Genomic DNA, 12,873 nt, shown 5'->3' with positions numbered 1-12,873 from the left:
GCTTGGTTTCTGCGCGGAAAAAATGTCTGTTTCTGCGCAAGTATAGAGCGGGCAATGTAAACAACGTACGAAATATCAATGGACCGTTTAAAGTAATCGCATATACGAGGACAAGAGATAGTCACCTCGTGTGGCTGCTGCGGCGGATGCGGCGGGTGCGGAGAATGCGGCGGGTGGGGCGGGTGCGGGGGCGCGTGCGGCGGGTGCGGGTGCGGGTGGTGTGGGTGCGGCGCGCGGTAGTAGTCGGGGTAGGGCTGCGCGGGCGAGGCGGGCGGCGCGGGTGCGGCGGCGGGGGATTGCGCGCCGCCAGGAGGCGCGGGGGGTGCGCCCGCGCGGTAGCCCCCGTAGCCCCCGTACCGGTACTCGCCGCCCGACGCGTAACCCCTGTAATTATACAAAACAAATTTGAAACCCCAAAATTCTAAATGGTCACTTAACAGAAAAATGGTCTATGACCTCTTTATGTGGATAAACGGGGTACCAAAAACTCTTTGAAGGGACCAATAATTACTTAATTGTCGTTCAAAAAATGACATAAGATAATAAATGACATAGTTCAATATTAAGTAACAATGCAACTAACCGATCTCCTTCAGGGCCGTAGGGCGGATACACCGGCCTATTCGCGGGGTAGGAAGGACCGTATTCATACCCGTAACCTTGCTGGTAACCTGTAACGCAACCAAAATGTTCATGTTACCAAAATAGAACGAACAAACGGCATTAACTCAAAAATACGAGTACATGCATTAAATTAGGGCTAGTGGATGTGTCAAATGCGATTTTTTTCTTAATTTGGTTTTTGATTTAAAATGCAATGTTTCCAATAACCCCAATTATTTTTATTGTAAGCTTCAAAATTAGCAATGTACAGCCATACGCCTCAGAAGCGACTTTTTATTTGAAATTTACGAAACTAAAATTTCCACTAGGTAAAGTGTAAGCAATGAGGTAGAATATTGTAAGCATTCAACTTAAATTCTTAAGAACTGCCGCATCGGTGTTTTAGGTGAAGTAAGATTATGAAATTTACAATAAGTATTACTGAGAAAAACACTTGATTGTGAGATTAAACCTAAACCCCAGTATGTAGAAAATTGGCATGATATTTACAAAGTTCTAAAGTACCTAAAGCAAATACTAAAACTAGGTACAGAGATATTGAAAATCTGTTAAAGTCTAATTTAGCAACTGCAACTAGTAACAATTCTTAGAAGAAAATTACTGATCAATATGCCAATGAAAACATTATTAGTTTTTTTTCTAAATGAAATCAAAACGTGACTATTGACTTCGTGACATACTGGATGAACCCTCAAAATCTATAATTGATAAGTTAATTGCCAAAGAAATATTTGGTGTCAGGTAAAAAGAGGTCTGGGTAACAATAGAAAGGATGGGTATGCGCATAGGTACTCTTCTTTTGTACGCGGGAAACGACAGGTTGACTGAGAAACCAATTGCACGGCTATATTGTTATGTACAATGACACCCTCGCCACCTCGCCTTTTTTCATTTCAACAAATAGATCGATAAATCGCCCACTGCACAGAATCATAATCAATGCTCTTTTTTCCTGACGCCAACTGAACTGATGTCAATTAGCAAAAAGATTTTGTTGGGTCCTCAGTCGCCATTTTCTAGAGAACAGGACGCACTGACACCGTAGAATGAGAGTTATGTTGTTTAAGAGTTGTAAATTTGGAGTTTTCTCCATACAAACGGAGTTTCATTCTTGAATACTGAGCAATCAAATTCAATGTACTTTTGTATACACGTTCTACAAATTAAACTCTCTGCCTGGTTTGTCAGATTTGTCATACAGTCGCTTTAGATGTGACACCTCGTAACTGCAAAAATACGCTGCAATATTACTGCAATTACGATGACCTCTAAAGCGAATATAAGACAAATCTGAAGAACCAGGCACAGACTTTGATTTGTAGAACGTATCAACAAAAGTCCATTGAGTTTAATTGCTTAACATTCAAGAATCAAATTCCTTTTGTACGATTAACGCTACAAATACACTCCTCTAAAGGGTTATGTAGTATGTAGTGGTAGTGGGGCAAGCGTGGTGAGTACCTGGGGGTCGCCTGGGCCCCGGCGGCTCGTCGAACGGGTTGGAGGCGGCGAGGTTGTCGCCGCCCGGCCCGCCGCCTACAACCACACGGTTATAGGTTAGACCCGTTACGTGCACGGTGGAAATCTACTGACTGACCAATCGACACTCGAATATTTTTACAAACAAAACATTTCAGGCTCAAGATTTAGGGCCGACGCATACCCACTAAGTGAAGTGGAACAGTCTTTTTTGGAAATAACTTAAACATAAGACGGCAGAAAATAATGCACATCGACGTTTAGAATGAGAGAGTTTTTTAGAGCATAGTTCGTTGAGACCGACAAAACGTCACATAGGCATGAGTGACAGAGACAACGCTCTACAAATCCGAAATCTCATTCTAAATGTCGTTGTACATTATTTTCTGCCGCATACTGTAACTGAAGCTTTGACACATTATGTTGAAATTGGCATAATGAAAACAAAACATAGAGGAGATGTAAAACACACCTCAGGTCGCTGCACTGCTGTTATGCCAAAGTAAATAAAGCTTGGTTTGAGTTAATATCAAAAAAGAAGTTCGACTCCACTCTGCCGGTTAACGTTGCACCTTATTAGCGCAGAGCAGCGTCGCGAAGCTTTCTTTTATAATGTTACAAGGTATAGTGAATTTTATGTCCACTGCGCGCGCGGCGGATGCCCAGTGCTCTATGTAAGTTTCCAAGTATGAAAAAAAAACGTGACCCCAAAGTTTTAATCTGCCAAAATTGTCATTGCAAAAAATTAAGACGTCATTCAGATTGCAACCTTTCTTTTTTTTGTTTGGTGGCTTTTTGGCCCGTTCATACAAACTGACAGATTTACCTCAACACCCATATCATGTTAGTTAGCTTCAAAATTTTCACTACAGGTTCTGGTGAAAATTCACTCAACATAGTGCATACATTTTGAGAACTCGCTCGCCATATTTGCTCTAGCCTCTATGTGTCAATTGTCATGTCAAAAGTACGATTTTAGTCCTTATTTTAAACGTAGACCTTACTTCTGATAGTTGACACAGAGCAAAAATGGCGAGTGAGTTCGTAAAATTTATACATAATACTTATCATTTGTAAAGTAAGTTACACAATGGACATAAACATTATTCTTTGTGACATTAAAAAAAACGTTCGCTTTGACTCTGCGCTTATACTAGGACTTGAGCCTAAATCATAATATGGATAAACAATATTTTTCAGGATATCTTGATACACATATTATGTCAGAAGATTTCCTTTAAATGTAACATTCTCGTCAATCAACAATCGCCATGAAAATATACGATAATATCTATATGACAGGACGCAAGGCAACACCTAATTCTATTGACACAATTTTTTTACCCCAATACCCAAAGCATATTTTACACGAATGACTGTCACATTAATACAGATATTTCAAAATGTTTCACTTTTCGTGGCGATGGTTTTCAATGGTTGAATCTAAAGTGCTTTCTTTTTAATTTAGGGAGTTAGTGACAAGCGAAACAAAGCAATATAATTTGTTAGCTATCGTTTTCTGAGCAAAATAGAAGAACTTCGATGTATTTTTGACTATACAATATTCCACAATATTTGGCAAACACATTTTTTTAACAATATAGATTTAGCTTGACCGTAATTTTATATCACTGATGGTAAGTGAAGTCGAAGGATTTCACCCGCCTATGGCTTTAAAGCTGCCAATATTGTAAGTGGCGGGGAAAACGAAAGCCGAAAAGGCATTCCATAATTTTATTATCTTAGCGGTATGTAATCAAACAAATAGAAACAAAAAAGCTATTCGTTTCGTACACGTTCGAGATGAGAGACATGATGAGTACGTAGTATGGGCAGGAGTGCAGAATTTAACTTTTTTTTTTATTGCAAGCTAGATTTGCGCTTGACCAAAAAGAAATGTCTAGGTTTGAGCGCGCGTGCCTAGAGCATGCCTAACTCTTGCTTTCAATGTATTTAGGAAGTACATGGTAGGAAACACGGATTGACGGACGGATGGATTCTATTTTGCTCCGATTTCGACGTTAAATTAGCTGATGATTCTGAATATTATACAAGTTAGTTCGGACTGCGTAAATGTGAAAAACAAGCACCGAGCGTTGATGTCTCGTCAACCACACGGAAGCAGTTTTCCTAATACTAAGTAGATCTAGTTAGCACATTTACAGCGGTAGAAACAGTCCGTGCACTCTTTTACACTAGTCTAGTGCTGTAAATCCATCTAGTAGCACTATATTTTATAAGATTTAAATCTAGTATATACAGTCAATCATTAATGTGTAGAATATTTGGTTAGTATTACGTAAGAAAAGTATTTTTGTCATATGTATGTCGTATTTATGTGTAGAAGTCAGTTGTCATGTTTTATTTTGTAAGCTATGGAGAGTTTCTAAACGCATCTCTTGTGAGTTATACTGTTGCAAGATATTACATATTATAATAGACGTTATTACGTGAACAAGACAGAACAACCCACAACAATCAGTTTTTAGAAGATATTTAATGTCTGAACTTTAAAGATGAATATCTAAAAATTAACTACCTACCTATATTATATGTATATGGGTTGGTGTGTTGGTATAGTGTATGTGGATGGTGTAATGGGTAGTAATGTGGGTGCGAGCCGCGGGGTATTGTGTGGTTTAGTGTAAGTGGATGATGTGTCGGATAGTAGTGTTGCGTAGGATATTGTATGGTGTGGCTGTAGGATATTGTGTGGTGTGGCTGTAGTAGGGTATTGTTTGGCGTGGGTGTGTGTGGTGCTGAATTGCTGCCTTCGTTTCTGCTAAAATGCTCCAAAAAGTAGTTTTTGAGTTAACACCAAAAAACATGTGAATTTGTGATGTTGAACTGATAAGTATTTCTTTTTAGCGATAAACGTTTTTTAGAAAAAGGCGGCAGATTATGTGGATGTGGGATATTGTGTGGTGAGGTTTAGTGAGTATTGTAAGGCTGTGGGGTTTTTTGTGAGGTTAGGAATGGGTGTGGGAGGTGTTATGTGGTGTGGGGTACTGTGTGGTGTGGATGTGGTGAGTATTGTATAGGTATGGCGTTGTGTATGGTGTGTGTCGTGGAGTATTGCATGGTGCGGTGGCGTGTAGGGCTGTGCGGGATGAAGCCTACCTTGCGGCTGGTTGGGTTGCGGCGGGTAGGGCGCGTAGTGCGCGGGGTAGCCGTCCATGGGCGCGCCGGCCTGCGCCGCGCCGCCCGCGCCGAACTGCTCTGCCGAATTTGATGACCCTGACACATTTACGAACATTCATTATTATAAGGAGTAGAATATAAATCATGAGAGGTGATGATAACCAATCAAGCACATGTTCGACGAAGCAGTCAAAACATCAATCGTGCGGTAAGTGTGAAAACATGTTGAAGGATCATTGTGGTCGTGGTTCGGGGCTCGATTATCATCTCAGCAGGCAGGCATCTCTAATTAAATATCGCTTGTTTTAACGGTGAAGAAAAATGTGAGGAAAGCTGCGCGTCTGAGAGATTTCCATAATGATTTCAAAAATATGTGAAGTTTGCCAATCTGCACCTGGCTGGGCACATCATCAAGAAACACGGCCTGAGGTTCAGTCCAAAACCAGTAGAGAAGATCCTCACCTGCATTAGACGTACTATTAGATTTCCCGCTCTTCTTTTTCGTGGTAGCTTCCACCTGGTTGATGATCGGCTGCGGGTCGATGCCCCCCCGGTCGAAGTGGCACTCGTACGCGAGCAGGTTCTTTGTGTAGTGCTTCCGTAACGTATACGCTGCTGACGACGAAGCGCCGATGCCCAGTAAACCTGCTATGTCCTTCCACGTTTTGTTTTTCGTCACCTTCAAAGAAAATGTAAAATCAATACAAGTCTAAAGACTGGAAATCGATTTACTTCTAACGTTGACTAGAAGATTTACTTACGGGTTTTGGGACCTTGCCTACGTGTATTGTAAATAACAATAACAAGTTCAAGTCAGACTCGCACACGAAGGTTGTTTAATATACATATTTGTTTTTTGAGCGTCAATAGACATACACATTCTGTGAAAATTTCAACTCTCTACCTATTACGGTTCACGAGATAATGACAGACAGACAGACAGGCGGGCGGGCGGGCGGACGGACGGACGGACGGACGAACGGACAGCGGAGACTTAGTATTAGGGTCCCGTTGGCATCCTTCGGGTACGGAACCCTAGCAAGTATTCGGAATAAGGGACGCACCAAATTACGGTATCCATTCATTGTAGTTACAGATAAACCATGTCTATTTCAATTATTCAATACAAAACACTTTGAAAGTATTGCGTACCATGTGTGTTGTGGAATTCGACTCCGTTTCAATTAATCGATTCGACAGAATCGATAAAAATGTTGACAAGTTTACGAGGAGCTATAAACACTACGAGATTTCTCACTTAGATCCTCCTTCAAAAAACGTGAGATGAATAGTAAATTTTGTACAACTAATACTAGAAAAACCCAATTGTGACTACTGTGCACATCAATCTAGCCACTCTATCACTCCACTTAATCACAATTTTAAATTTTCCATTTTCCACAATGCATCACGAATTTCATTCCATGAGTTTTAAAACACTCAAGATATTATTGCTATTTTCAATAAACACGAAGACACCATTAAGGTTTATGTACATAAAGTGCCAAGGTTTAGTGTGAGCTGGAGGTGCAATAACTAGCTGAATTAATGAACAAACCTCACCATACCGATAATAAAAAAAATCGGATTTATATTCTTAAGAACAAAGCGAAATGAAACACGCCAGAGTACATCGACGGTCGTCGTTCTACTGTTAATGCCTACCAACATTGTTCAACAAAACCAAGTGTGCTTAGTATGTGATTTTACCAAACGTTGATAGAATTCGAGCATCGAAACATAATAACGTCAGTGAATAATGGGCCTGAAGTCTATAAGTTCTCGATTTAAAGTCAAAAATTCAGTACCACTGATTTTTATATCATAAGGTTCGCACCTAGAAGAACGCTAGTAACGATGTATAAACGAACTTGAATTTTAAAACAAGGCAGTTAAAGGCCCAAACGCAATTTATGTTTAAATACGCTGCGCGACGCGGCAGCGTCTTGCTCCATACAAATTCATATAAACTATATTTGCGACGCCGAGTCGCTCAAGTGCGCTCTGCTCCATACAACTATAAATAAATTATATTTGATGTGTCACGTCGCGCAGTGCAGCTCCAGCGCGTTGACACCTTTAGAGCTAACGCGCACCACGGTAAATTTCCGTACGTTTTTTCCCGCAAAATCTGTGCATAGAAGCGCGAGCACTCCGGAATTAATTCCGCACCGGAATCAGACTAATTTAAATTTAAATTTATAGGTTTTAAAACGCACCGCAACTCGCCGCACCGCAGTGCGCGCTCTCTCTTAAGGTCCATTTTGTTATGACACTTAATTGATTCGAGGCTCGAATTCTACTAACATTGGTGAGGGGTAAAATCTCGTACTAAGCACAGTACGAAACGGTCTAATGGTAAAAATTATTAAGTATCGTTAAACGCGCTGTGGGGTTTACGACTATGCACATAAAGGCGGTTGCCTGCGCTAACATAAATCCAAGCTGAAGTCTATTAGCCTTACTTGCATAGAGAGCGTCGTGCGGTTTTTACTGCTAATGTAGTATGGTTTAAAAATAATTTCGCTAGAAATTTTCGCATTTCGTTGAAAGAATTATAATGCCGTTGGGTTTTAAATTTTATCCATGCATTTTGTCTCATATTACCTATAACTTTAAGAATAGTTTTACTTTCCGCCGCTCTTCCATGAAGCCCAGTAACCGCTCCACCCAGCCGCACCGCTCGGGCGCGTCAAGATAGAAGACAGTCCAGTAGACAGTTCCCTATTAGCAAGACTCACCTCAACGAATCCTCCACGGTCGCGCACCAGTAAGTATAGCCTGTAGAGATCGAGAGGTTGCTTGGAGATGGTCGGGCAGGCAGCGATGGGCGTGCGTCTATCTTCCATGAAGGCCAGTAGCCGCTCCACCCAGCCGCGCCGCTCGGGCGCGTCGTCCATCTCGTACAGCTTGCCCAGCGAGTCCGACTTCTGGCGCAACAACAGACATCATACACCCGCTACCTTACACGTACAATCACATCAATTAACACTACTCCCTGTGATGAAGGTAACACAATCAGTTTGGCATCAGTTCAATCCATGATTTTTGTCAGGATATCACAAGGTTCTTCTTCTTGGATAAATCATCTCAAAAACTTTATGGTTTTCAATAAATCAGATCACCTTTTCATACAGGTGCTGTTCGGACACCTAAAGCTGCTGCTGGGTGTAGTCTATAGCCCTTCCCTTCATATTGACTATTTCCATAATTTTGAAAACCTACTTGAACAATTCTCCACATCTGCTGACCACACGATAATAATGGGAGACTTTAACACATGCCTTATTAAAGATGATCATCGTGCGAGAAAACTTAGGGATATAATCAATAGCAGCAATCTCCACATACTACCCACGAATGCAACCCATTATTCCCCTAACTGCACACCATCTCTATTAGATCTAATGATAGTCTCTTCCCCTCAACACGTGGATAATCATGGGCAATTTCCCGCGGAAGCGTTTTCATACCATGATCTGATATTCAGTTCCTACATAATTAGGCCTCCAAAAGCTAAACCAACAGTAGTAATGCGCCGCAGTTTTAAAAATTTTAACAATTCGTTATTTATGTCTGACCTAAACAATATTGACTGGGCTGCCGTATTTAGCGCTAATACAATAGATAATAAGCTGGATGTCTTTAATTCTTTACTGACAGGACTTTTTGATGTGCACGCTCCCCTGAGACCCGTCAAATTAAAACACCTCCCTGCTCCGTGGTTAACACCAGAGATAAAAGCCCTCATGAACAAACGTAATAGAGCAAAAAGCAAATATAAACTATGTCCTACAGTTACTAACCGTGAAAACTATAAAAAGCTTCGCAATCGGTGTAGTAAAGTTTGTCGCGATGCCCAGCGTAATTTCATTTGCAATTCCCTTAAAGACTCCAATACCTCCAAAACTTGGAGGTTTCTGAATACGTTGGGCATTGGACGCCAACAAAAAAAGACTCATCGCATCCCGGACCTTGACACACTTAACCAGCATTTCACGACTGCTGGGACACTGGATAGTCAAATAAAACAAGCGACGCTCAATAATTTGAGGTCCATGCCTATACCTAATTACCCTCCTTTCCAATTCAGCGACGTAACTCTGGATGAAATGAAGAAACACGTTGTGGCCATAAAGTCGGATGCAATGGGGTTTGACGGAATCAGTCGGAGGATGATCCTACTGCTCCTTGATAACATCGCTCCTATCCTATGTCACATTTTTAACTTTTCTCTGTCCTCGTGTACTTTTCCTTCTGAGTGGGGGAAAGCCTTTGTTATCCCAATACCTAAAACCTCCAATCCGACATCCCCCACACACTTTCGACCCATCTCCATTCTTCCTTTTCTGTCCAAAGTCCTTGAGCGCATTGTTAACAAACAACTGAGTCTCTTTCTTACTAAAAATAACATCCTATCTTCATTTCAATCTGGCTTTAGACCCGGCCATAGCACAGTCACTGCGCTAATTAAAGTCTGCGATGATATACGGAAAGGTATGGATAACAAGTTAGTCACTGTTCTCATTCTCCTCGATTTTAGCAACGCTTTTAATAATGTCGACTTCGACCTACTTCTTGCGATATTAAGTTCCCTGAATGTATCCGCTGACGTAATTAACTGGTTCAGATCGTACTTAAGCGGACGTCAACAATGTATCAAAATCGATGGCAAGTGTTCCACGCTCTCACCGCTCTCTGCAGGTGTCCCACAGGGTGGGGTTCTATCTCCTCTTCTCTTCTCTATTTTTATTAATACAATCTCCTCGGTTATTTCATCTTCCTTTCATTTTTACGCTGATGATTTACAAATTTACACTTCGGAAACCGTTGAGCGCATTCCAGCTGCAATTAACACACTAAATTCAGATTTGGCCAAGGTTTGCGAGTGGTGTAAGTGCTATGGACTTGCAGTAAATCCGATCAAATCGCAAGTAATCATTATTGGTAATCCCAGAATACTCTCTAAGCTACATAATCTACCTGCAGTCCGCTTCGATGGTATAGCATTGCCATACAGCAATAAAGTCAAGAACCTTGGTCTAATCTTGGACAATTCTCTCTCTTGGGGTCCACAAGTAGGGGAGGTGGGGCGGAGAATCTTCGCCACTATTGGATACTTAAGACGGTTGAAAAATCTTCTGCCAATAAAAACTAAGATTACGTTAGCTAACACACTTTTGTTGCCAATATTAGACTACGGTGACTCTTGTTATCCGGACCTGACACAAGAACTTTTAAACAAGCTGGAGAGACTACAAAACATGTGTATTCGCTTTATCTTCGGCCTACGAAAATACGATCATGTATCAGAGTTCCGTGCTAAACTAAAGTGGCTGCCAGTATCTCGGCGGAGGGAGATGCACGCTTTGTCGCTCCTATATCGTATTCTGTACTACCCTCAAACACCATCATACTTAAAAGAACGGTTTTCCTATCTTGGTGAGAACAATCAGTTCTCCCTCCGCTCCAGCACCGACAATAAGCTTATGACTCCACACAGCTGCACGGTATACTATGGTAACTCTTTCACCAGTAACAGTGTCAAACTCTGGAATTCACTCCCAGCTGGAATACGTCAGGCGAAATCCTTAAACTCCTTCAAAAATCGTTTGAAGAACTATTATTTATCTATGTAAACAGAATTATGTAGTATATTATAGAGATATGTATATAGGTATATATATTTATATATATTTGTGTATTATTAGAATTATTTGTGTATGTAGTCTAATTTATAATAATATAATATACCTAGGGCCATTTTCGGCTGCCGCACCAACCCGTGCTTTCGTGATTCCTTTCGTCAAAGGTTGCCTGGAAGAGATCGCTTTAGCGATAAGGCCGCCTTTGCATGCTACAGCTATTAGATTAAGATCCTGTATTGTGTTTTTTCAATGTTTACTTTGTGTTGTGTGCAATAAAGTGTAAAATAAATAAATAAATAAATAAATAAATCTTAATTTCTCCAGCACTAGTTCAATCTATAGAGCAGCTCGATATCAAAACTAGTCATCAATAACTAAAAATTTGTACTAGGGGCATGTCCGATAGAATGATTATGTGACTCACGGATTTTAAATATTTTGCAGTTTCTGAAACTAAACCAAACTGATATCCAGAAGAAAATCTAGTAACCTGTCAATCTCAAGTCAATCTAATATCATTTTCATAATGATTTGATCTTGTCAAAGATCATGGACTGAAGAGATGCCAGAATGAACGTATAACCTTCTATTATTTCATACATTGATAGAACAGATGTTCGTCTGTACGTCGAAGCGTACGTAACAGATTAAAAGTTCGGACAGGACGTGATCTACTCGTCTCTTACAGTAAGCGGCAGAAAGTAATGTACATCGACCTTTAGAAGGAGATAGCAGATTTGTAGAGCATTGTCTCTGTCGTTGAGACCAACTAAACGTCATATAGGTATGAGTGAAAGAGACAACGCTCTACAAAGCCGAAATGTCATCCTAAAGGCCGATGTAGACTACGTTCTGCTGCGTACTGTACAAAAACGTCCAGATCCCCCGCCGGCCGCCCGTGACGAGAAAAATCTCATTACGTGAGCTACGACTAAACCTATTATTTGATATAGCATATCCACTCATGCCGCCGGCATTAATATCGGTTAGCAGACAAATGTGCTGTATATTGTACTTTCGATGAAAATTGCAAAAATACAATTTTTTTTAAATAAAAATACGTGCATAATAATCGTTACCTACTTAAAAGTCAACGGCAAAATAATAAATAATTCAAACGCTTTTGTTTGCTTCAAATAAATAACATGCCCAAGTACATTAGTTAGGATTCACTGTGAGGCATTCAGAATTAGGTCAACCCTAGTCTATTATGTAGAATAGCATAGAATAGCAATTAATTTTAATTGAAACAAAAAGAAATAGTTCTACTTCTAAGACAATTATAAAGTGAATTATTTATTGCATTAAAATTAAATTCAGTATTAAAATATATTCGAAAGTACCTTAGCTTGTACGTAAACTTTAACTAGAAAACACCAACACCAAAAAAGGAAATAATATTGCGGTGGAAGCTCAAGCTCATTTTTTAAAAGTTATGCAACTAATTAAAAAAATACTATGCCTACTGGCCGCTAAGTGATTGATGCATGGTTAAATTAAATAAAAGGAATATATTATAAAATGTATAAGTCTACTGCTCCATCTGCAACTTACGTGATTACGTCTTACTAAAATTACCACAATAATAATCAATAAAAATATTATGTGTGTGGCGTAGTGTGTTTAGTGGTAGATGCTGCAGTTGACGATTCGAAAATACTTGTAAAAGTTTAATTGAACAAAAAAGATTTTATTTATTTTGGGAATTTATTATAGGAATAGCCATTCTGTCTATTTAATTCAACGGGCAAAACAATAGGCTACTTGACACTTTTTTTAAGTAGGTCTTAAATGGTTAATATTTGTCCTATTAGATCAAAAAAATTAACACTATATTTTTTTGCGCCCTAAAAACCGTAAAACTTTAATTTAAAAATATATTTTTCTTAGACAGGTGAAAACACTGTCGGCCATGTTTGGCCGATAGATTATCTGTGCTCTGACGTCATGCATTTGTAAACAACAGCATAACCTCCCAAAG

At 39.9% G+C, this 12,873-nt stretch overlaps 1 protein-coding gene across 8 annotated transcripts in view; it reads right to left on the bottom strand.

Moving 5' to 3' along the window:
- The window catches only part of osa (trithorax group protein osa), a 174,556-nt gene that overhangs the window by 7,286 nt on the left and 154,397 nt on the right, over window positions 1–12,873 (bottom strand). For 5 of the 8 annotated variants that reach the window (XM_069505782.1, XM_069505787.1, XM_069505784.1 and 2 more), the window contains 6 exons: window positions 7,986–8,174; window positions 5,707–5,923; window positions 5,224–5,340; window positions 2,086–2,160; window positions 584–671; window positions 126–384 (listed from right to left, as the gene is read on the bottom strand). In XM_069505782.1, coding sequence (XP_069361883.1) covers window positions 126–384; window positions 584–671; window positions 2,086–2,160; window positions 5,224–5,340; window positions 5,707–5,923; window positions 7,986–8,174 — 945 coding nt within the window. The remainder of the gene's footprint in view (window positions 1–125; window positions 385–583; window positions 672–2,085; window positions 2,161–5,223; window positions 5,341–5,706; window positions 5,924–7,985; window positions 8,175–12,873) is intronic. The other 3 variants (XM_069505783.1, XM_069505785.1, XM_069505786.1) reach the window with 2 other exon arrangements.

The sequence above is a fragment of the Maniola hyperantus genome, chromosome 21 (genome assembly GCF_902806685.2).
Source record: "Maniola hyperantus chromosome 21, iAphHyp1.2, whole genome shotgun sequence".
Classification (NCBI taxonomy): domain Eukaryota; kingdom Metazoa; phylum Arthropoda; class Insecta; order Lepidoptera; family Nymphalidae; genus Maniola; species Maniola hyperantus.
Note: the sequence above shows the minus strand (reverse complement) of the source record. Positions and strands in the feature narration are given on the sequence as shown.